This window comes from Plutella xylostella, chromosome 25 (genome assembly GCF_932276165.1).
Source record: "Plutella xylostella chromosome 25, ilPluXylo3.1, whole genome shotgun sequence".
Lineage (NCBI taxonomy): Eukaryota > Metazoa > Arthropoda > Insecta > Lepidoptera > Plutellidae > Plutella > Plutella xylostella.
In genome coordinates this window covers 4,158,860-4,184,553 of record NC_064005.1, presented here as the reverse complement: position 1 = coordinate 4,184,553, position 25,694 = coordinate 4,158,860, and the positions used below count along the sequence as shown (strand labels likewise).

General features: G+C 42.3%; 1 protein-coding gene across 2 annotated transcripts in view; it reads left to right on the top strand.

Annotated features, from left to right (window-relative positions):
- Positions 1-25,694, top strand: part of LOC105382411 (AT-rich interactive domain-containing protein 4A) — a 28,689-nt gene that overhangs the window by 1,846 nt on the left and 1,149 nt on the right. Inside the window, exons 2-25 of one of the 2 annotated variants that reach the window (XM_048630283.1) lie at positions 65-108; positions 2,044-2,154; positions 2,430-2,586; positions 2,983-3,148; positions 4,983-5,201; positions 6,496-6,658; positions 9,697-9,834; positions 10,198-10,325; positions 10,651-10,819; positions 11,232-11,368; positions 12,778-13,028; positions 15,113-15,194; positions 16,038-16,181; positions 17,084-17,207; positions 17,871-18,020; positions 18,287-18,329; positions 18,739-18,849; positions 19,151-21,410; positions 22,164-22,303; positions 22,710-22,895; positions 23,249-23,360; positions 23,821-23,918; positions 24,335-24,472; positions 25,315-25,455. In XM_048630283.1, coding sequence (XP_048486240.1) covers positions 65-108; positions 2,044-2,154; positions 2,430-2,586; positions 2,983-3,148; positions 4,983-5,201; positions 6,496-6,658; positions 9,697-9,834; positions 10,198-10,325; positions 10,651-10,819; positions 11,232-11,368; positions 12,778-13,028; positions 15,113-15,194; positions 16,038-16,181; positions 17,084-17,207; positions 17,871-18,020; positions 18,287-18,329; positions 18,739-18,849; positions 19,151-21,410; positions 22,164-22,303; positions 22,710-22,895; positions 23,249-23,360; positions 23,821-23,918; positions 24,335-24,472; positions 25,315-25,455 — 5,412 coding nt within the window. Of the gene's footprint in view, positions 1-64; positions 109-2,043; positions 2,155-2,429; positions 2,587-2,982; positions 3,149-4,982; positions 5,202-6,495; positions 6,659-9,696; positions 9,835-10,197; positions 10,326-10,650; positions 10,820-11,231; positions 11,369-12,777; positions 13,029-15,112; positions 15,195-16,037; positions 16,182-17,083; positions 17,208-17,870; positions 18,021-18,286; positions 18,330-18,738; positions 18,850-19,150; positions 21,411-22,163; positions 22,304-22,709; positions 22,896-23,248; positions 23,361-23,820; positions 23,919-24,331; positions 24,473-25,314; positions 25,456-25,694 lie in introns of both variants that reach the window. The other variant, XM_048630284.1, reaches the window with a different exon arrangement.

Genomic DNA, 25,694 nt, shown 5'->3' with positions numbered 1-25,694 from the left:
TTCCCCTACAACAGTAATTTGCGTATCTAGACTTAATTTACTCATAAGTACCATTTTCTTCTGCAGGTTACATTGTCTGGATTCAGTCAAAGGTTATTGTTAAATATGGTAAGTGTTCTTAAAATGTTAATTCAAAATTACACCCCAAAATTTTATCTTATTGAAAAATTCAATATAATCATACAGTCAACCCAACTAACTACATACCTATGTACAGTAAGCCAACATTGAGATACATTAAGAAACTTCTATGTCTATGCTCAAAACTCTCTTCTGGAAAAACTTGTGTTTTATTATAATTTATCCATATTTTAGTCTATTTTGATTTAAGTAGTCCAGATACATAAAAATCTTTATATGTTATTACAAATTGTAACTACACTCGCGAGCAACCAAATCGACTCAAGCCTTGACGGCGCAAACATACATTAATACAAGTAAAATTATGAATAGAAATAATAAAAATGATATGTCATTTAAAAGCTTAAGATGTCAGCTTTAATTTGATATCATTATTATTGAAATCCATTCATCATTTTTGAAATAAATGATGTCTGAACGCAATTGTAGGAAAAACGGGAATTTAGGAAAAAAGGGTATGGGTATCGTATTATACAAATTAAACAAAAAATGTTAAGATAAAAATTTATTTATTTAAATCAATACTTTGTATTGCCCCCTCTTGCCCTAATTACAGCCTGCAGCCTGTTTCTCATAGACCTTATCAACTTTTTGACAGTTTCCTGAGGAATGCCGTCCCACTCCTCTAATAAAGCTGTCTTCAGCTCGTCCACGCTTGCAGGGACTGGATTCCTGGCCCGAACTCTTCTTTTGAGCTCGTCCCATAAGTGTTCGATGGGATTCAGGTCAGGACTGAGCGCAGGCCAGTCCATCGTGCGCAATTCCTTCTCTCTCAGAAACTGCCGACTGACTCGTGCCGTGTGGCAGCGGGCATTGTCGTGCATTAGCACGAAGTCTTCACCGACAAATTCTGCATAGGGCACAACATGACCGAGTAGAATGTCGGTGATGTACCGATCAGCTGTTAACCCGCCTCCTCGGCCGCCTCCAGGCACGAAAACAAGTGCGGTTTTTCCCTCTAGAGAAATACCAGCCCACATCATGCAGGAACCGCCGCCATATGCTACTGTTTCAGCGAAACAACATTGGGCAAATCGTTCCCCCGGACGCCGGTAGACCCGGCCTCTCCTGTCACTGCCATGCAGACACACTCTGCACTCATCAGTAAACAGGACCGACCGCCATTGCGCAATGCTCCAATCGAGATGCTCTCGAGCAAACTGAAGACGCGCTTGTCGGTGGCCTGCAGTCAATTTGGGGCCTGATGCAGGTCTTTTTGGTGTCAAGTTGGCTTCCTTCAAGCGTCTTCTCACTGTCCACTCGCTGACAGCCACTTGTCGTACACGTCTCAGTTCTTGCTGCACATCAACGCCCGTAAGGTGTCGATTGCGCAGCGAGGTTGAGACAATGAAGCGGTCGTCTCTCTCTGAAGTGCAGCGGTGGCGGCCCGTTCTTGGTCTTCGATTGAAGGCACCAGTCTCTTGGAACCGTCTGTATACTCGGGATACAGCAGACTGGCTCAAGTGGAGCTGGGCAGCGACTGCTCGCTGACTTAACCCTTGTTGCAGCAAGGCAACAACTTGAGCAGCTTCTTCTGGTGTGGTATCCATGGGTTTGCGAAAACAAGGAATACAATGCAACGAGATGTGTACCGGTCAACTTGCAACAAGCGACTGATAAGGTACACCGGATGTGGAAAGGTTTTATAGCGGGATCAGGTAGCGCAAGGCGTGGATTCCTAATGAGGTAATTAACACTGACGGGCAATTAAAATGCGTCATTAAATCTGCGCTTAGTTTTTTTTTATGGTATTGATCTTAATTGAAAGCCTAATTCTTCAGCTTTCGAATGACATATCACTTTTATATTTACCATTTATCGTTTTAGGAAAATCAATGTATATGTGCGCCGTGAAGGCTTGAGTCGATTTGGTTGCTCGCGAGTGTATAATAACATTTTCAGCAGGGTGATGACCCCCCCTTCTTGCCGGTTGGCACTGATGTGAGTGCCAAGTACAAGGGAGCTTTCTGTGAGGCTAAGATTAAGAAAGTTGTTAGAAACATTAAGTGCAAGGTGAGTTAAATAAGTGGGTCATATAAAATTATTAATCTATTTTATGTTTACTTTCTTACAAGATTTATAAATAAAGAAATGTATAAAAAAATTAAAGAAATTGATTTTTGGTTGTATGTATTTACAACCTAGCCATCGTAGTTATCTGTACACATGTTAGTACACATGTTATCTTGCAAGCTGTTACTCCATTCTACATGTGTACAATGCCTTTGTACCACAAATATAGTAAATACTGTGCATTGTTTAAATCATAATTGAACTTTACTCTCCAGGTAACTCTTAAAGCTGGTGGTACAGTGACAGTGAATGATGACGTCATCAAGGGCACACTGCGGGTGGGGAGCACCGTGGAGATCAAACAGGACCCCAAGAAGGATGCCATGGAGGCTGTCATCACCAAGATACAGGATTGCAGTCAGTACACTGTCGGTGAGTGGACAAGATAATTGGATTACTGCAATAAAATTTACTTGCTAAGATATGCCATCACAGTCAATTCAAATGATCAGGAAAATTTGGCCTCTAAACACGGGTTTGATGCAGCCTCTATCAAAATTCATTGGCAAAAACTCGATTCTTTATTACTTTGTGATATTGCTACAAAGATCTGAGGGATAACATAATTATGAGAGCTAAGGTATAAAAAAATGATTGTTAATCAATATGACGGTTGATTAAAAGTATAACAAAGAATATCAACTTTATTTGTCATCTTAATAAAATCTGTAATGTTAGTATACCAGTTCTATAAACCGAACCTTTACTCACATTCAGTGTTATACAACTTATACACGAAACCCGTCTTATCACACTATTTTATTCCAGTATTCGACGACGGCGACATAACAACACTGCGTCGGTCGGCGCTGTGCCTCAAGAGCGGGAGGCACTTCAACGAGAGCGAGACGCTGGACCAGCTGCCGCTGACGCACCCGGAGCACTTCTCCACGCCCGTCATAGCGGGCAGGCGAGGGAGGCGGGGCCGGGCACAGTGAGTAGAGCGTTGCATTGGGTTGTTTCACAGACGTCTATTCTACTAGATTCCCCAATGGTATGTACTGCGCGTGTCTAAAACTAGTAAAAAATTGAGCATTTCTCCACTTTTGTTCATACATTTAGCTCCATCGAAATGTGTGTACAATAGACGTCTGTATAGCTGAACATAAAAGAATAGAGAATCATTGAGGGCGTGGCAATCTAAGAAAGTGGCCACACTATTATAGTATAGAAAACGGACAAAAGTATCACGATACTTTAGCAGAAAAAATCAAAACGAGAAATGTTTCAAATATTTACTAATTATAAAATGCCACTTTTTGGGGAGGTTTATGTTAAGAGAAGAAATTAGTAGGGGAGAGGGGGGCAGTCTTGAATGAATTTCATTAAATCAAATCAACTGTAACTTTTATTTCATTGTGTATTTCATAATGTTTTTTTTTGCACTGAAACACTTATTGGATATGGGATAACCAACACGGTTATCCCATTATAGGAGAAAAGTGATAGTATCACACATCGATATTTTATTACAGTTTTTTCTTGCTCAGGAAAAAGTTCAAATGTGCCCCGGCAATTCTTCTAAAACTGTGTTTACCGATTTTCCTGCAACAAATTATTTAATTGGTCAGAAAAGCAGTGACTTGCAAATTATTATGTCTGGGGAATTTATACCGACTCTTACACTGAGTTGCAGAAAGGATCTTTAAGTTAATGTCGGCATTAAATGTATTAATGCCTTGCTTTGACAGTATACGGACAGAAAGAGACAGACATAGATTTAATGTCGACATTAGCTTAAAGTTCCTTTCTGCAACTCGGCATTACATATTCTTACACATATTTTTACAATAGGTACTCTAACACGGAGAGACCGACACACATAGACACCTACAGCTGTAAAACTTATCGATACCCTTTTTGAGTCGGGGGTTAGTAAAAAAGTATCTAGACCTGATGTTTTAACGACATTCGCATCCAGACCCTGATGTCATGTAACGTTTGACACTAGTATTTTATAACCTCTATAAGAATAACAAATACACATTGAAAGGCATTCTATTACATTAAAATAGTACTTTTTTACAAGAAATATAAGCAATGTATGTTAATGGTTAGAAATTAAGTACCTACTCACCAGTATAAAACGCTGCTCTTTCATAAACATCGTATATATTGACTAATACTTCTCCAGCCTCATTCTCCGCCAAACATCGTAGGTAAACGCTGTAAATCATCTGTCTAGCTTCGCTGCGAATGGCTTTATTCATTTTCACCTCGTGAACAAACTCAACAATCCACAAAACTCCAAAATTAAGCAAAATTCGATTTGTTTATACAGGAACAGGGCGAGTTTGACATTCAAACCATAGAAACAGACCACAAATCACAAGTTTTTTTTATTGCCAGGTTTAAATCTGTTTAGTTCCAAAAACATTAATCTCTACTTTTTTGTGTTCAGCTATAGGTTGTTTAGTTTCCGCAACTAATGTAATAACAATGCCAACTTCAAATTCTGTGAAGCTGAAATGTCTGTTCGCCAACTTCGCTTCGCCCTAAAAGGTTTTCCCGTGTGAATTCCGGGATAAACACACATACATAGATACAGGCAGTCGCGGAATGCGTTTGCTTATGTTTATACATACTATGTGTGATAATATTTGCATACACTGTCCAGTTGCTAATCCGTCCACCTGAGAATCTGTCCAGTTGCGACTATCCACTTATGACGGAAGGCATAAATAAGTCAAGTAAAAAAGATCGCTTTACCAACAATTCCTTTAAACATCTTCAACTACATAAACCCGTAACCCTCACATCCTTCACAGATCAGACGACAGCGACACCGAGTCCACGTCCCGGCCCTCCAAAGCCGACAGCGCTGAGCGCGAGCCGCACGTCGGCCGAGTAGTCCTGGTAGAAGCAGCGAGCGGGGCCGAGCGGCGGCGCCCGCAGCAGCCCGCCTTCCCCGCGCTGGTGGCCGCGCCTACGGGACAGATTAAAGTCAAGGAGGATTACTTGGTGCGGTCGTTTAAGGATGGACGATAGTGAGTACAGTGATCTTTTTTCTGAATCATGCTTTCTAAGGACTTAAGGGAATATGGAGACCCGAGACGTTGCTACGAGTGTACGACTGCGTTGTTAGGTAGACGCACTAGGTATCTATAAACTAGCCACTACTATCGGTCGAGTAGTGCTAGTAGAAGCAGCGAGTGGGGCGGAGCGGAGGCGCCCACAGCAGCCCGCCTTTCCGGCGCTGGTGGCCGCGCCTACGGGACAGATCAAGGTCAAGGAGGACTATCTAGTGCGATCGTTTAAGGATGGACGATAGTGAGTATTACTGACTTGCTGGAATGTATAGAAAAATGATGGTATTGAGTAAAATGCGGAATACCCGCCAAACGCTTGCGAGCGACGCTTTTGTATTTAGGATAGCGCTAAGGGAGAGGCTTCCCGCGTGGGAGAAGGTATTTATGTGCATTAGGTAGAGGCGCTACGCATCCTTAATTCAGTCACTAGTGTAGTCACTAGTATCGGTCGAGTGGTGCTAGTAGAAGCAGCGAGTGGGGCGAGGCGGCGGCGCCCGCAGCAGCCCGCCTTCCCCGCGCTGGTGGCCGCCCCGACGGGACAGATTAAAGTGAAGGAAGACTATCTGGTGCGGTCTTTCAAGGATGGACGATAGTGAGTATTGCTAGAAAGTAGAACGCAGAATAAGCGCCACACGCTTGCGAGCGATGCTTTTGTATTTAGGATAGGCGTAATTAGAGAAACATTCCGTGTGGGAGCGTTATTACACCAGCGTTTTATTAGGTAGCTAGACACACCATGCAGCTCTTAACTACCCACTAGTGTTGGTCGAGTAGTCCTAGTAGAAGCAGCCAGTGGGGCGGAGCGGCGGCGCCCGCAGCAGCCCGCCTTCCCCGCGCTGGTGGCCGCACCGACGGGACAGATTAAAGTCAAAAAGGACTACTTGGTGCGCTCGTTTAAGGATGGACGATAGTTAGTAAATTATTGCTGTGAATGTTGAAATTTTGAAATGTTGTTAGAAAAACCCGGCACCCGCAATAAGGTACTATTTCATACTGCATCACGATTCTGCTGCTTTGATTATATAAGCTCAATGCAGCGGAAGCCCTAAGGAGGTATCTAGAGAATACGGAGAAACGTGACGGTAGGACACCGCCGTCAAAATAAAGTGCTGTCACACAAATCTACATAACTAAGATGTACCATGTAGTATGCCTTTACCTACAAAGGGCTCATATCCAACAGTAAATCCCTACTACATAATAATATTCATCATGATGATGACACTTACAAAAAACCCTTCTCTATCCCCAGCTACACAGTCCCCAAGAAGGAGGCGCGTCAGTTCCGCGCGGGCGGCGCGCCGCTGGAGTGGGCGGGCGTGGAGGCGGCGCTGCAGTACCTGCACCACGGCGTGCTGCCGCCGCACTGGGACCGAGAGTCGCTGTTCAGCGAGCCCCGGAACACGTCCGACGATGTGAGTGTGTGTGCTGTTGTATACTGCATTCGTTCTTGCGTGATACAGAACGGAAACAATCTTTGTGTGTCTTTTTATTGAAAATATTATTAAATAAGTAAACTACAGCGAAATTAAGCATTGTTGTTACAGTCGTCGAAATATAATAGGCACGTTTGGACAGCTACACAAATTTGCTATTTACGCTTGTTTTACTTGATATTGAATACAAAAAAGACACATAATCTGGCTTATTTTTTAACGGCCGAAAGGAAAAAGAACTTTTAAAGCACCAAAACTTATTGTTGAGATTAGATGATTAATATTTGACACCAGTTGTCATCCCATACATTTTGTCGGCCCTCTTATATTTCGAGGACTGTAGTAAGTATGTATTTCATTGTTTTTTTTTTGTTTTATTTAAAAACTCGTTTTTTCATAAATTCAAGTAAAAAGACACACTATAAGCCCCTTCTCCCATTACGATCGCGCGACTCTATACTCTCCAAGACCAGTCGCCGCGAAGTATCTCACATACACCGCGTAGAATACCAGTAATATCGTAGTGTGAGAGTGTCCACATAAAGGTATGTGAGACAGTCGGCGGCGCGTCGGTGCGCAAGAAGGAGGCGCGTCAGTTCCGCGCGGGCGGCGCGCCGCTGGAGTGGGCGGGCGTGGAGGCGGCGCTGCAGTACCTGCACCACGGCGTGCTGCCGCCGCACTGGGACCGAGAGTCGCTGTTCAGCGAGCCCCGGAACACGTCCGACGATGTGAGTGTGTGTGCTGTTGTATACTGCATTCGTTCTTGCGTGATACAGAACGGAAACAATCTTTGTGTGTCTTTTTAATCGTAATATAAACTACAGCTAAAAAATGGTTCAATTACGAAAGTAAGCATTGTTCCTAGTAAGTTTTCGTTGGTTTTTGAGTTATATTTGAAAAACTGGTTTTTAATAAATTCGAGTAAAAAAACACACTAAGTACGCCCGTGCGTTTCTAGTGTCTGAGACTAGTTGCCGCGAAGTATCTCACATACATCGCGTAGAATACCAGTATCGTAGTGTGAGAGTCTCCACATAAAGGTATGTGAGACAGTCGGCGGCGCGTCGGTGCGCAAGAAGGAGGCGCGTCAGTTCCGCGCGGGCGGCGCGCCGCTGGAGTGGGCGGGCGTGGAGGCGGCGCTGCAGTACCTGCACCACGGCGTGCTGCCGCCGCACTGGGACCGAGAGTCGCTGTTCAGCGAGCCCCGGAACACGTCTGACGATGTGAGTGTGCCGCACGGTTGTAGCTACAGCGAAGATAAGGTCGTATAATAGAGTAAAGCGCCGATCTGTCAGTTTCCTACTTTTTCCAAACTAGCACTAGATAAGCGCTTACAAAGTCTCAATTGAAAAATCTATCGGCGCTGATAAGAAGCGCTGGCAGACTACACATAAGTGGCTTTGAAGCTCTTACCGCAAAGTCAACATCATCCTTTATCTACTCGTATCTAAAATAACAGTGCTGTCGACTTAGCGTAATTCGAAAGCCATTTGTATGATATTTTGATCAGCGCCCCTGTCGGTGACGTAAGAAACTAATAGAACGCATAGGCAGCGTTCCCACTACGCCGGACCGGCAGATCTGCCGCGCCGGTAAATCTGCCGGAAGAGCTAGTGGCTGTACAATTTATATGAAGCTATTCACATTATCCCGGGTCCGGCATTTTTGCCGAGCCCGGCATTTCTACCGAACGTTTTGTCACTACGAATTGCCGGTAGAACGACCGGGCCCGGAGTAATGTGAACGAGTTTGTGCCGGTATCTGGCCCCGCTCGCCCCGCTCGTGCTCCCCTCGCCCCTGGATGTAAAATGAAAAGCATGGAAAATCTTTCCCGTAAAATAGGGTGTAAGTACCCAATGTTTTCTTTTATTTTGCCTTCTATTAAGATACCACCACAACACAACAATTTCGTCGTCCATTGTGCGTGCAGGTCCAAATTCAACTGAGGACTGTCTGAATTTCTTCCGGGATCCGATGTAATGTGAACACTCTGTCCGGTGTCCGGTTTTCGGCAGATCTGCCGGTCCGGCGTAGTGGGAACGCTGCCATACAAATCGAGTGAGTTTTTTGGTGCAAATAAAGTGTATTGTATTTTATGTGGGTTCCGCTCATCTCGCATAATCTTTATTGACCAAAACTCATTTCGCATAACTCGTATGGTCTAAACTTTTTTGGCCGAACCATCACTTTGCCAAGACTTATGTGGCATAAGGCTCGTTTCGTCTAAAACTCTTTAGGCACAATCTTTAAACACCTAAGTTTCGTTAGCTCAAATTTATGTTCGTCTATACCTATGTATAATCTTGTTTCTCCTAATGTTATCTTAATAAATAATATATTAAGTATGTAGTAAATGTACAAATTGTGGTATTTTTCTCCTACATCCCGAAAATCACGATGTTGTATGATCAAAAAATCGAAAGTTAACGACCATTATAATTATTACAAACCCCATGAGATTGAAACCTAAAAATAGGTGCGACGACGAGCAAAGCGAGGAGGAGCGTGTTAGGTGCACATGTTCATCAAAACCAAAGCGGAGCGCAGCGAAGCGGAGCGGAGCGTTTTCCAAACAGCGGAAACAATACAAGGCACCAGTTTGCGCTATGTAGGGAGACGCTCCGTCAAAGTTAAAGCCAAACGAATATTATTACTTTGTATAAACCTATGCCATAGCATTATTAGGCTGTTCAAGATTTGGCCATACCATTATTAGACTAAACAATGTTATGCGAAATAACTTTTTACTAAACGAGATTTATGCCATACGATTTTCGGCGTAACGAGACTTTGACCAAACGTTACTATGCAATACGAGATTAGGCAAATAAATCTTATGCCAAAAAAGGTAGAACCATTTTATGTACTACGCATTTAGGCTCAATATTGCTGTCATTATGTGTACATATAGGTACCATAGGCTACTTACCTATGAATCCGACGCGAAGCTCCAAGAGTCAAGACCACGCTTATACAATATTTATTAAATTTATTTAAATCCCCTAATTCCTCCACAGAGTTCAGACGACGAGCCGCGCGAGGAGAAGGACCACTTCGTGGCGCAGCTGTACAAGTTCATGGACGACCGCGGGACGCCCCTCAATAGGAACCCCACCATCGCTAACAAGGATATTGATCTGTACCGGCTGTTTCGGGTGAGTAAAATTATGTTGTATGTAATTATATACTCACTAGCAATGAAAGCAAGTGACAAAAGCACCAAATTACTCCTAAACGGAAAAGGCTAGCTAAATGTAACTTTTTTCAACAATGAAGTTTAATATTGTAATGAACATTGAATAGCGCATCAGAATATTACCAACCAGAAACGTAAATATATTAATCTAATTCTCTTATTCTACATATCTCAATGAAAACTTGTAGCACCAGTGAAACACATTTGCTGCACTTGCGTTTGTCAGCGACACGATAAGAAGAAGAATAAAAAAGATTCCGACGAATTGAGAACCTCTTCCTTTTTTTGAAGTCGGTTAAAAATATGTTGATACTGTTAACAGGTGGTCCAAAAGCTCGGCGGCTACAACCGGGTAACAAACCAGAACCAGTGGAAGACCATCGCGGACAAGATGGGCTTCCACCCCGTCACCACCAGCATCACCAACCTCTGCAAGCAGGCTTATAAGAAGTAAGTGCTGGATTTATAAGAAGTAAAAGTGCTGTCTCTTCACATACAATAGCTGACTGAGCTGTATAGTGTATAGGTCACTTCTTGTTCGCAATATGATTACGTATATAAGAAACGCGTTCATAAACTACAATGTTTGGCAGTAAAACTTATGACGAAAGTTGAAAAAGCTAAAGTGACTAGTGAGGGAGGGATGCCCATGAAACTTTAGCTTATGTGTGCCTTTTCTTCTGATAAACCTGTAGTTGTCGTTTTTTCATGGTGCTGTGAACGTTACACAACATCCAGCCTTAACGTCTGCGTACTAAAAGTCGTATCTTTCCAGATTCCTCCACAGCTTCGAGGAGTTCTACCGCAAGCTCGGCGTCACCCTCGTGGCGCACCCCCGCGGCGCCCGCACCCCGCCCGCCGGCAGGTCCCTCATCCGGGACCGGGACAAGCTGCTGCCCACCTCCTCCAGCGCCTCATCCACGCCCACCGGCACCCCGCAGCAGGTATGTAGCTGTCTCTGTCGCACCCAGCACTAGAGACACGCCCCCGGCCGGCAGGTCCCTCATCCGGGACCGGGACAAGCTGCTGCCCACCTCTTCAGCGCCTCCTCCACGCCCACCGGCACCCCGCAGCAGGTATGTAGCTGTCTCTGTCGCATCCAGCACTACCGGTCCGGCCTCCACCTCCATCCGGATAGATTTAACTGAGGCATACCCTTACATCCTCACAAGTCACCTTCAGTCCTTGAAACTAAACTAGCAATAGTAACCAATCAGTTAGAATATAAAATAATAAAATATGTTTTTTATGAAATGTTCATTTTAATTATAAAATTTAAAACTACATAACACTTTGTTACAAAAACCCAAAATTACCTATTGTAACCGTTAACTTACCTCACATTAAATCCGGCAGCGCGTCAACCGCGAAAAAGACTCTGACAAGAGCGAGACAGACAAGAGCGAGAAGGAAGACAAGGCGCCGAGCGCGCGCGCCAGCGACGGCGAGGACAGCGCCGACAACCAGCCGCTCGCGCCGCCCAACAACTACAAGTAAGATAAATGTACTAGGCTACAGTCAATTACTAGACTTTGGCTATGCCCTCTGTTAATAAGTAAGAGAATAGAACTCTATTGTTTAGGTAATAAGAGGCATTTTAGATTACTAGGTGCTGGCAATGGTTTCCCGGTAAGTAAGAGAATTATACTTTATTGTGGATGTAAATAGAGCTATTGTAGATAACTAGGCGATGGCCCTGCCCTTTGTAAATGAGTAAGAGAATTTAAACTATGTTGTGGAGGTAAAAAGAGCAATTTGCAAACTACAGTGAAACTATAAAGTCCTGAAATTAATGTTTGAGGAACTAAAATTTTCAGGAGCCTGGCACCATTAGAAAAGAAACATAAAAGTCATAACAATTGTTTATGTCAATAGGCGGTTGGCAGTTTTTTTGAATCTTCTTATTAATTATAAGGATAATCTAGATAAAAGCAACAATTTACGCTTGGTTGCAATTAGGAAGATGAAGATAAATATTCGTAGTCAAGCTAGTGAAGTTATTTATCGAGTTTTATACAATGTTTAGCGGAACATCAAGCTGGACACATTTTGTCGAATTTGGAGGATGTTTACGCTCGTACAGCGCGTATGACGGGTATGTAGCATTGTACAAATTGTAATAACTCATTTTTTATTAGTACCAACGCTTCATTTATCGATAAACCTAGGTTTAGAGCCCAAGTCGAACATTGTTTACATACCACTGATTGTAGGTTTCATCTGGTTTCAGTTGAGTCAAACCTTAACATTTTGATACTTGAAGATATATTTTTTGTTTACTTACTAAATTCACATTGTGTGAATTTGGGGGGCATTGTGTAACTCAAAAAGATTTTTTTATTTTATTTTATAGTTATATCGGACCAGCGTGCCAAAGAGGGCAAAATATGGAATATTTCTAACTCCTGGAAGAAACAGAACTGGCCGTCCAAAAAGAGAAATTGATGTCTTTACTATGTGTGCCCTTCGTCAACAGATCCAGTTTTTTTATACAGTTGTAATAACGTTATGTAAATAAATATTTATTGGTTTCACTATTATAGCCTTCATATTAACACCTTCTAGCTTGTATAAGACCTTTTTTGTGGATGGTAAGTTGTTTTTAAAATACATAAATAGGTAGGAAGTTAACAGGCAAAATTTCAAGTATCAAAGTCAGTTATGTTTCGCTATATAGGGTTGCTACATGAAAGATAGCAGTGCCCTCATTTAATTTCAGGACTTTATAGTTTCACTGTACCTAAGTGCTAACGGGCGTCTTTGATTAGGAGGCTGTCAAACTATAACATAACCAAATGTAAAAATAACAAGGACGATAACTATGCGCACTAAGACTTTCTTAACAAGTGTGAACCTGTTTATGTTTATAATGTACTCAACTTATTGTTCTTGTCATCAACAGGATCATAATCGAAAAGGAAAAGGAGAAAGAAAAAGAAAAGCCGCCACCGCCGCCGCCGGAGAAAGAACGCGAGAAAGAGAAGGAGAAGGAAAAGGAGAAAGAGAAAGAAAAGGAAAAAGAGAAGCTTCCAGAAGAGAAGCCGCTGATAATAAAACCACGCTCGGCGTCCAAGACACGGAGTCTATCGGCCGTCAAGTCAGATACCTCGGAGAAGCGGACGCCCAAGCCAAGGAGACCTATGTCTTCTAAGGGTATGCATTATTTTTTGTGTTGTGTTTTACCTTAGTATTAGTTTATCTATCATAACGTTGAATTATATTATACAGGGTGGCCCAAAGAGTGACGTCCAAAGGAAAATGTTTGATTCCTTAGGTCAAGGGGTAGCCAAATCACCCCCATGTATGTTCAGCAATTTTTAGTAGTTTAGGAGATATGATTTTTTTAACAAATTTTCTACGAAAATCGACCTCAGTGGATCAATTACGTTTTATTATTTTTTTGGATAACTTTTTAAAATTATTTTTTATTTTTGTGTCATCCTCTTAAGTTGTTCTTTTAACCATAAAAGTTTCAGCTTCCTAGCTGTAATGTAAGTTACTTATTTTTATGTCGAAAGTTCAAATTATATCATCGAGCTAGACTGCTCTGAATTTTCAACTTGAAATTAAAAATTGAACTAGATATTCTCATGGTCCCTTATTAATTTTAAAAACTCCGCAAGGTTCCAATATAAAATAAAAATAAAAATAAACTATTGCTTAATGGGGTATTATTTGCAGAAAACAGCCTTCAAAGGTACTTGGGTGGAAATTACCTAATTAGTAAATTGTTTCAGAAAGTTGAAAGATTCCTGGTATGTCATTACTAAGGACTAATTCAGTTAGAAAATGTATCAAATTAAAGGGAAAATAAAATTATTTACTATTATTTTTTATTTAAGTTACATTTTTGAATGTAAATTCTTGGTAAAATGTTTATGTCTGAGTTGTAAGATTTATGAGATAATTGTATTATTAATACTAAGTAAATAAACTCAAATAATTTTTTTACACATTTAGCAAAATGTTTAAGTCTGAGTTGTAAGATTTATGAGATAATTGTATTATTAATACTAAGTAAATAAACTCAATTAATTATTTTACACATTTACTCACAATAAATTTTCAAAATGGCGAACTCCCACAGCAATACACTACCTAAATCTACGCAAGAAATTTTCTTTAAGTCAAAAAAGTGACAAATGTAAAAAATATGACATCTGTCAAAAAGTTAAACATGTCAAAAAAGTAACTTTTCTCAAAAATGTGACATCTGTCAAAAAGTGACATCTGAATGAAACAGAGAAGCGTATAGGCGACTTAAAGAAAATTTCTTGCGTAGATGTAGGTTGTGTATTGCTGTGGGAGTTCGCCATTTTGAAAATTTATTGTGAGTAAATGTGTAAAATAATTAATTGAGTTTATTTACTTAGTATTAATAATACAATTATCTCATAAATCTTACAACTCAGACTTAAACATTTTGCTAAGAATTTACATTCAAAAATGTAACTTAAATAAAAAAAATGTAAATAATTTTATTTTCCCTTTAATTTGATACTTTTTCTAACTGAATTAGTCCTTAATAATGACATAACAGGAATCTTTCAACTTTCTGAAACAATTTACTAATTAGGTAATTTCCACCCAAGTACCTTTGAAGGCTGTTTTCTGCAAATAATACCCCATTAAGCAATATTTTATTTTTATTTTATTTTGGAACCTTGCGGAGTTTTTAAAATTAATAAGGGACCATGAGAATATCTATTTAAATTTTTAATTTCAAGTAGAAAATTCAGAGCAGTCTAGCTCGATGATATAATTTGAACTTTCGACATAAACATAACTAACTTACATTACAGCTAGGAAGCTGAAACTTTTATGGTTAAAAGAACAACTTAAGAGGATGACACAAAAATAAAAAATAATTTAAAAAAGTTATCCAAAAAAATAATAAAACATAATTGATCCACTGAGGTCGATTTTCGTAGAAAATTTGTTAAAAAAATCATAACTCCTAAACTACTAAAAATTGCTGAACATACATGGGGGTGATTTGGCTACCCCTTGACCTAAGGAATCAAACATTTTCCTTTGGACGTCACTCTTTGGGCCACCCTGTATAGCCACACTACTTTTGCCTTTATAACCAATTTCTATAGCACGGTTCCTGATATTTTAGATCGCTCAATCTGTGTTTATACACGGCGATTTCATTGGTTTGACATTCATTGTACGAGTTTAAGAGAGGACTCGTTAACCAGTGAACATTGCAATAATATCGGTATATATTTCAGGTGAGCCCACTCCGGGCAGCTCGCGGTCGTCGCGGCGGCCGCACGTTTCCACGGACAGCGACAGTTCTGGACGAGCTTCCAGGTATTATTGAGTAACAATATGTAGTTCCAATAATCATCTACTACCAATCTCTGTGCTTGCTGTGTTTGCCAGTTTGTGGTCTCCACTCGAAGAAATATTTTTATCGTGTCTAGGGTTGGCCACCCTGGTAAAAGGATTAGCTAGTCAGATTGGCATCAGTCGCTGACTGTTCAGGTTGGCCAGGAGGTATGCATACTATAAGAAAAAAAAAATTAAATCGTTTATTCATTTTCAAAAAAGACATATACATTTATGCATAACACCCCAAACAATACAATTGTTTCTCGGGGTAGTACACTCTAATTAGCTAGGTATTTTTATAAACGCTTAAAGTAAACAAGTGATACCTCACTCGAGAAAGCCCCTTTCGTGTGCCTTGCTATCTTTGCCAGTTTGTGGTATTCACAAAAGTTATCTGCCCCAAAGGGTTATCTTTTGGAAAATTCTATTGGCCTACTTACAACTTGCAATCTCATTGACCATCTTCAGAAATCCGATACATTATAACCACATACAGCCTTCCTCTACATCTATTCCATAATAACGTATCACAGCGTGCTGTCGGGCACCCCCCGCAGATGCGGCCTGGTGCAGAAGAAGCTGCAGAGCCGCCGCAGCCAGAGCGCCAACTCTCAATTTGCCACCTGAAATGTTATCTGCCCCAAAGGGTTATCCTTAGGCAAATTTTACTGGCCTACTTTAACTTACAATCTGATTGACCATCGTCAGAACTGCCAAAACGTTCCTCCCTTAACCAGTAAATTAACAAAGAAGTATCCAAATTCCTAAGCCCCAATCACATACAGCCTGTCTTTCCATGTATTCCATAATAACGTATCTCAGTGTGCTATCCGGCACGCCCCGCAGATGCGGCCTGGTGCAGAAGAAGCTGCAGAGCCGCCGCAGCCAGAGCGCCAACTCGTGCAGCAGCGGGAACACAATCGCGTCCAATAGCAGCAAGCGACCCAGGAAGCGGAAGATTACTGAGTGAGTATTGGAGCCGGAGGGAAGCGAAAAAGAGAATGAAAAACTTTATACTGAATTAAAATTGTATTGTTCTTGTGTAAGTGGTGTAGCAAAAGTGGTATAGTAAGCTGAAAGGTGGTGGTGAGCTCGTTCTGAACAAGTTTTCTTCTACAACTTTGGGAATTCGTGAAAATCCCCATAGCATAAAGTCCAAAGTAGAAACTCAGTTAGTGTTCAGTCTATGTATTTATTTAACACCCATGCCCAAATAACCATATTTCTGGAGGTTTGACGACAAACCTCACTCTTTGAAGCATGTCGTCCGTAAGTATGAAAGAATGGACGACTAAATAGATTGGAATTGGGATGTTTTTTCAACTTCAAGTCTCCCTTTAGAGATATGCAAAGTTTCAAATCGGCATTGTATACGAATAGATATACCTAAATTACATGTAATGGACAACATTTCAAAAAACTAAAGCTGCTATAAATCGAAAACCATTTCGAGATTTAGCTCCAAAGGCCACTTCTGAAAAATTCTTCTGCTTATTTTTTTTACATGATAATACTTTGTATCATCAGAAATATCAATTTCATTTGAAAATGACCCATTTGTTGGTTGGCAGGTAAACAAAGTTTAAATGTCATTTGTCAGTGTCATTTATATTTTTTTTCAAAGCAAAGGCAAAAGACAAAAATAAAAATTGAGCCTAATATGTGAAGTCACTTCCGGTTTTAAAATAATTAACTGTAAAGTTAAAAATAACATGCAAAAACTAATGTATATACAAAATAAAAAAATACGGGTCCTCTTATTTTTTATAAACTTTCCGAATAGCTAATAAAAATATAGGGTAAAGAAAATGAAATGTTGTCCATTTCACTATTACACCGTATTTAATTGAACATCATCAAATTTCCAGACCATCAACAAGCGAGCCACGTCGTATAGTGGGCACGTCAACAAAGGCGCAAGTGGGCGACAAACTGAAGGTCTATTACGGGCCCACACAGTCAGAGTCTAAGGTGAGACAGAAAACTAGCGTGGTGAGTGGACACTTCTCTTGTCATAACCCGGGCCGTTGAGGAGCGGAATCCAAAATGGCGACGAGTATAGCCTCGTTCAGTTGGTAGTTAGAGCTTGCGAGACAGTACATAAATAAATAAATATTGTATTTATTCGATTTGTTTGCGCAATTATCGTTTGGTCTGCTGTTTTGTGAGCGTTTGGTAGTTTTGGTAGATTTTCGATTGTGTTGCGGATTTCGTAATTGTGTGAATAAAGGTTGAGTACACGCGCCATTTTGGGTTCCTTTCTTTTATGGATGGGTTATACTATGTGTGTTGTTTGAGATACATAGTTCAGCTCTTAAAGTTGATTTGCATGAATAAGTATAATTAGAAACATTTAACAAAAATAGCTTTTAATTTATAAGTACTACAATTATTATGATCTTAAACTTAAAGGGCGCGGCCCCATTGTTGCGTTGCATCGTCGCTGCCATATAAATAATGTTACATGACCGTATCTTTGCGACGATGCGACACCAACGCAACGCACCAATAGAGCCTCACCCTAAACCATATCCTCCATATTTGTTTGCATTGTGCATTGCGAAATATGCCCCCGAATCCCAAATAAACATTTCTACTTTAAGCCCCAGCGTTCCACTAGAAGATCCTAATTTCCTTATCTCCTTACCGCTTCAGGTGACATACGAGGCGAAGGTGATCGAGATATCTGCAGAGGGCATGCTGCGGGTGCACTACACCGGGTGGAACACCAGATATGATGAGTGGATCAAGCCGCAGCGGATAGCGTTGAACGTGTCTCAGCATGACCGCACGCATAATAAGAAGGTAGGGTTGAGTTATGTGTTTCTGCATTTGAGATGGAGTGTCTGGCCCGGGAATCGAACCAGCGAAATGTGGACTGAAATATGCTGTGATTTGTGATTGATAGAGCTATCGGAATTCATGAGCATTGATTTCATACAAATAACATAGCATATTTAACAAGAAATAGTCACAATTCAACATAAATATTTCCAAATCAACATAATTATTTGATTAATTATGCCTGCGTTTCATTTTCTTTGGTTCTAATATATTTTATCACATTACAGAACAGCAGCAGCACACGGCGAGTAAGAGCTAAGAGGACTGAAGGTAAATTGACTTTATTCTCATACCAATAATCCACTTCATCCACTTGCATGGAAAAATTATCTTGCTGTAATGAGCCGCGATAGAGTACTATATCTGCTGATGATGGTAACGCTGAGTCAACTTGAATCTGGATGTACCAATAGAATCAATCATTGATGATAATTATAGTGTGGCGATTAGTGTAACCATTAGTGCTGTGCACTCCCTGATGCATGCGCGGCGAGATGCGGGGCGAGGCCGCCACAAGCGTGACAGCGCAGTAGCTTATTCCCCCCCCCCCCCCCCCCGTCTCGCTGTGCGCATACCTCAGGGAGTGCACATCACTAATGGTTACACTATAGTCAAATGTGTGATATGGTTAGGATAGCAGTTGATAAGATTATGCTGATGTATATGTTTTTATTTACAGAATCGTTGGCTCGCACGGACTCCGACAGTGACTCGGACAGCGCGGGCGCGCCGCGCGACCACAAGCGACCGCCCAAGAAGTTGGATGATAAATCATTGTCCAGCAGTAAACGTAAGCACATTCAGCCCTAGTCTCGATAACAGTACAGTAAATCATAAGACAGTCATATTTACGAATTACTTATTCAATTGTTTCACTTGGAAAAAAAAGTTTAGCATTTTTACAGTATACTTACCACAAAAAGGTATCCTCTAGCTAAGTAAGCCAACTCAGTTTGTAAGGTCCCCTATGCATTGGCATTAAAATAAATGGTGCACAGTAGGATTTTGCATTTTTGCATTTATAAATATGAATACATATGAATATATAGTTGGCATGAATTATAACGCTAAACCATCCTTCACATCAACAGCGCCATCGCGTCCCAACAAGGACTCGGGCAAGTCGAGCGACAGCAACGGGTCCAGCAAGCCGCGCAAGCGCCCCGCGCGCCCCGCGCCCCCCTCCCCCGCCAAGAAGCCGCGCCCCCCGCCGCCCGGCCACCAGGGCCGTGACTACGACCTCAACGAGATACGATCAGAACTGAAAGGACTACACACAGTCAAACAGGAGCCAGAAGACGCAACTAAGACTGAGGAGAAAGAGGTCACTGGCCAGCCTGAAACACAACCTGATAAGCAAGCGGAGGATGTTTACGAGTTTAAGGAACCGGAGCCTTTTGAGTTGGAGCTGCATGATGATAAGAAGAAGCGCACGCATAGAATATTTGACGATATTTCTCCAAGCAAGTACACGTCGACGTTGTCCAAGTCGCTGAGTGAAGAGATATCAGAGGACCCGCTGAGACGGCCGGCGTTGAGGTCCCCATCGCTGTCGCCCTTCAGAGACTTCTCCTCTAGGGAAGTCCCCGGCCAGAGCCCTGAGGAGGACTCCAAGGACGCAATGTTCTCAATGGACGATGATTCCTTCCCATTCGAGGGCAGCTCCGGACCGATATTCGAAGGGTTCACGCCGGCTAAGAACCAAGAGACGTATTCTAAGAAAAGCAAAGTGTCTAAGCTACGGGAGCTGATAGATGACTCTCCGGACAGCCCGGCTGATGACGAACAGTCTTCAGACGATTCTGATGAGATTATGAAGGAAGACGTGAAACCGAGAGAGAAGCCCAGGGACCTTACACCAGAGCCACCGGCTCCGCCTAAGAGTCCTGAAACTCCGAAGTCTCCGGTTGTAGTTAAAGAAGAACCCAAGGAACCCAAAGTGTTGGTTCTAGAAGCACAATCGCCTAAAGAGGTGACGCCAACTAAACACGAAATACCTAAGAATACTCCTCCAAAACCAGCTGAGACAAGCATTCACTTGGCTAATGTGAAAGATGTGCCCAACATTGAATCCATAACGATTATCAAGCTAAGTGATTTGTCGCTGCCGTCGATTATAAAGAGAAGTGACATTCCGCTGCCGAGCTCGCCGGCGCCCAGCCCGGTGGTGCCACTCGACATACCGCTGCCAAGCGAAAATCCACCCAAAGAGATGGAGACTAAAGTCAAGGTTGAAGCTAAGAAAGAGAAAGTTGAACTCGAAGAGAAGGAAAAGAAAGCTAAGAAGAGCGAACTGGAAGACAAAGAAAAGAAAACCAAAAAGGCAGAGGCAGAGGAAAAGGAAAAAAGAGCTAAGAAACTTGAGCAAGAAGAAAAGGAAAAGAGAGCTAAGAAGCTTGAACAAGAAGAGAAGGAGCGTAAGGCCAAGAAGCTGGAACAAGAGGAAAAGGAAAAGAAGAAGAAACTGGAACAGGAAGAGAAAGAGAGGAAATCTAAGAAACTTGAACAGGAAGAAAAGGAGAGGAAAGCCAAGAAGGCTGAAGCAGATGAGAAAGCTAAACTTAAAGAAGAGAAAGCAAAAGTTAAAGAAGAGAAACCAAAGGTTAAAGAAGAGAAAGAGAAGGTGCAACCTGAGCCAGTGCCAAGTCCAAAAACACCAAAGAAGATTGAGCCGCCTGCTAGTCCGCTAGTCGATACAGAAGAGGATAAATCAGAACCGGACAGTCCGGCCCGGATCGACGTACTACCGGACCCGCCGCCCGGGTTCCTTCTACACTCAGAAGGACCTAAGATAGCAGAGAAACTCCTCAAAGCCATCAACAGCGCTAAGAGACTGTCCATGTCCCCACCGCCAGCCACCGCCGACGCCGCCGACCGACCGAAAACACCCAAGAAAGATGCTCTCAAAGTTACCAAACCAGACGCCAAGTCTTCTCTATCACCCGTTCCAGAAAACAAAACGCCACTTGGCAAAGAAATGATCAAACCACAATCCAGACCAGGCTCAGCCAAGAAAGATCTGGCTAGAAAGACACCAGACGCACCTGATTCTATATTTGGCGAGCCATCCAAATTTACGGATGCCAAACGTGAATTGAGTGACATCAAAAAGGTTAGGCCTAAGGAGGCGTCGCCACCAAGACTTCAGAGTCCATTGAGTGTTCTAGAGAGACGTAAGAGTGTAGCTGAACTACTAGCGCCGCAAGGGAAGAGCAATAAGGTTCTAAGTGACACCATACAGAAGTTGTCAAGCCAGATCAACCAGACCGCCAACATCAGCCAGATCCCGCTGCCTCCGTTCCCAGTTGAAAGTAGAAGTGAATCGAGCGACTCAGATGATTCTGATAGAAGGTAATTTCATGTTTATTTACCATAAAATTGCTAGTATCCAACAATTATAAATAATTAAAAACTGGCGTCAATGGAAATATGCGTCAAAATCTAGGATCCACTTTTTAATTCGAGAAAGCCTCTCCAGCAGTTTCTAAAAACTATTAACTTGGCATCATCCTTAATGGGTCGATTACACCTAACAAGTACAGTGGCGAGTCAGTGCTCGGTTGGTATAAACACTTTGACGAGTGCTGGGCCGAGTACTCAGTCGAGAAAAGAGGCGAGAGAGTCACTGTCACTAGCATCCCAATTTGTTTACTAGGCGGAGATCCCACCACCCCGATATTCTTCTGCCCCCGCAGCGACACGCTATCCCGCTCGGCACGTATAAACACGCACTCGCTTGTCACTCGGCCACTCGTCACAAGGTGAACATATAAGGCTCCTCTCCATGTAGTCATTTAGGTTTCGACGATTCTAAATTGGACGGCACTACCCTCCCCATTCCAAGCTACCTAGTTCATGTCCACACAACTCTGCAGGTTAATAATTGACAAGGTGAATAAATATAAGACTTCTTTCCATGTAGAGTATTTACATAAATAATGCTTCTAAATTAAGCGTCACTACCGTTACCGTTACCGTTAATAATCGACAAGGTGGGCTGGTCTCCATGTAGACAGTTCATATATGTTCGACAAGCAACACTTCTAAATTCAGTATCTCTACCCCATTCCAAGCTACCTAACTCACATCCACACAACTCGGCAGGCTAATAATCGACAAGGTGAACATCGAGGGCTGGTCGGCGGGCGTGTCGCGCACGCACATCGGCAAGTCCCCGGGCGAGTGGTCCGCCGGCGAGTCGCTGCTCATGCTGGAAGACGCCTGCAAGAACGAGAGGAAACATAGTGAGTAGAGCTGTCTCTGTCGCGCTAGGTGTTAAGTTGTGTTTTAGGATTGGTCTTTGATACACGGGAGCAGTAAGTTAGAGTTAATTATGTGCATATGAAATAAACAAATTAGTGCAGTAATAAACAAAGTTGTATAAACTGTAACTTTGACAGTTTACGCAACGAGAAAATTTGCATACTCTTGCATATAATGCAACGGCTGCACCTACAAAACATGAATGACAAAACTTGTAAATACTCGTCAAACATTCTTCTTTTTAGGGTTCCGTACCTCAGAAGTAAAAAGGAACTCTTATAGGATCACTTTGTTGTCCGTCTGTCTGTGACCAGTCACCACCCTTTTATATTATAAAAACTTACACTTACCATACTGAATCCTCATCCTAAACATCACCTCTTCCAGGCGCGAGCGTAGTAGTAGCGGGCGGCATCGGCTCGGCTCTCGTAGACGCTTGCAGCGGCGCGCTAGAGCAGGACAGCAACATCTCGCTGCTGCTGTGCGAGGAGAGCATCCCCGGCTCGCCCGCGCCCGAGCCCGAGCCCGACGCGCAGGCGCCCTTCGCCTCGGCTGCGCGCGCGCAGACCACTAGTAAGTATACATACGTTTTATGCTTCTTGGTTGAATTTTTACAGTAAAGTTTAGCCATAGCCGATATATGAGAAACTTTTTGAACTGGTAACCAGAATGTCAATAATAAAATTTCACCCAGTATAAAATACCTATAGCTTATTTTATTATAAATTTTATACTCTGCGTGTTTTGAATGTTGCCAGATCACCAAAATGACGGCCATTGTTAAATAAAGCTAAAGTAAAAAGTCTTCTAACTCTACTTGGACGTATTCCAAACGCAAATTGACATCTCGTATTGCAGAACATTCAAATGTATAAACACTCGTCTTTTTTCGACCTTAATACGTCATCATAAATGCATATTTACAGAAGAGCGTCGCACAGAAGCGAACCCAAACACTGCGAACCCGTCGTGGCGGCGCGAGGGACAGGAGCGCTCGCCCACCGCGTCGCCGCCGCCGCCGCCGCACTCGCCTATACGGTCAGTAACGTACCCCATTTACTAATCATGTAGAGATGTAAAGAGAGACAAAGGTAGTGTAGGCGCCGATGTGTGCTTTGTGTATAAGAATATATATCATGTTTTAATTGGCATAGTAATAGTAGTACTATCACGCTGGCACCATTTCATCCAGGTTACTGCGTGAGCGCTAGATTACACCTACCGAGTACAGTGGCGAGTCAGTGTCCTCGGCAAAGCACTCGGTTCATTGGTCGAAAATCGGCCGAGTATACTGTCTCACCACTGTATTCGTTAGGTGTAATCGACCCATATTTCTATTCGTCGCTGGGTTTAGCGAAGGTCCAATCTCCAACCTCCAACCTTAGAATTTAGATACGACGATCGCCACAAGGCTTGGTGGTCTTCCGCCTTCATGACCTTACCAAAAGGCTCTCCCTCAAAAGTAATAAATATAACAAATTGTAAATATTTTCCTTAGGGAGCGCAGTGCGTCGGAGCGCGGCAGCCCGGTGGAGCGCAAGGAGGAGGAGGATGCGAGGCGAGACGAGACGCCCATGGAGATCGACAAGCCCATCGGTAAGCACAAACACAGTATATTATGCTTCCATAAATATATTGTGAATGATGTTGGAGGAACCCTAATCAGAATGCAGTTGAGATTTGTCTACAGAGCCGATTTTTAGGCTTATGGGTGGAAGATAGATGAATGAAATAATATTTTATCTATTTACAAACAATCTCTAAATATTTAATTAAATAAATTATAATTCATTATATTAAAGTTAAATATTTTTCATGTCATGTATCACCCGTCAGTGGATCATAAAATTAATGTGTTTGCGCTGGGATGGCATCAATATAAATTTTACTGACTGTACAGTATTGAAAACAGCACTAAATTAATATGGCTATGTCTTCACTCTCATAATCATAACCCAATTAGAAATTAATCAATGGGTATCTAACATTTACATATTTGTCTCTATCAGTAGGCGTCCGCAGCCGCAAGGCCTCCGAGAGCTCGGGCGCGGGCGCGCCCCGCCGCGGCCGCCGCCCCCGTCGAGACACCGACGAGGCGCCCGCCCCCGCGCCCGCGCCGCCGCTCAAGTACAACTTCTATGTCGATCTGGGTAAGTGGTGGTTTAGTAATAAGTGTGGACGGTGCCAGTTTCTTTTGACCGATTATGTAGTTTAACTTAGGTACTTATTATTTATTTATATACTTTATTGTACACATACAAAAGCAAACATAAAAGACAACAGTTACAAATCAAAAAACACAAACGTATATAAAGGCGGGCTTATTGCCAAAAAGCAATTTCTACAAATTTAGGTGAAACTGGGTGAAAGAAAAATACTTATTTAGGAGTAGTATTTTTTTACGTATGGCGATTACGTCGCCAGCCACTCGGAGGTCTAATGGGCACATACAGGCGTTTATTTCTGAACACAAAGATTGAGATTGTCAATATTCCTACTATTACTTCAGTATGCTCTTGGCTATGTCACCCAAAACAGTATTAATCCTTGTTTATTGGTATAGTTGATAATCTGTCAATTATTTTGCCCTAATCCCATACATTTTTAACAATACATATTCTTTATGTACACTCGGTAGACTCGGGGAGCCACTTGAGTGCGTCCATAAAAAAAAAACACACACACACACACACGCCTTGTACTAATGTACTCCCTTGCGGGATAGGCAGAGTGCCTATCCCGCCACTTTTCGCCAGAGTGTTATGTTAGTCCCAATGTAATAGGGGGTGGGCCTATTTCCATTTTACGGGCACATCCAAGACCTGAGAACAAATATCTGTGTTTAAACAAATATCTGCCCCAGCCGGGAATCGAACCCGGGACCTTCGGCTCAGTAGTCAGGGTCACTAACCACTACGCCATTCATCGTCCATTTACCAATATTAAATAAGACATAACTGACCAGTTACTAACTAGAACCTTCCACCCGTAGACCCGTCGTGGGACAGTCAGAAGCGCATCAACGTGCTGACGGGCCGGCTGGCGGATCTGCGCAAGGCGTACCACTCGGTGAAGGCCGAGCTCGCCGCCATCGACCGGCGCCGCAAGAAGCTCAGGCGCAAGGAGAGGGAAGGTAAATAGCTGCGTCGTCATTATATTTTCTAGTAAATTGATTTCAGCCATCCGAGAATCCATAAGGTTGACCTGGTACCAAGAATCTGACATTAACCCCCAGTTTCATCATACTCGGTTAGATCATTACAATGGATTAGTTCATCAATTATACGTCATCTTCATAATACAAATCCCTGGTTATGATCTAACGGAGTATGATGAAACTGGGGCTAAGCGAACGAATGGTTGTTGCAACCT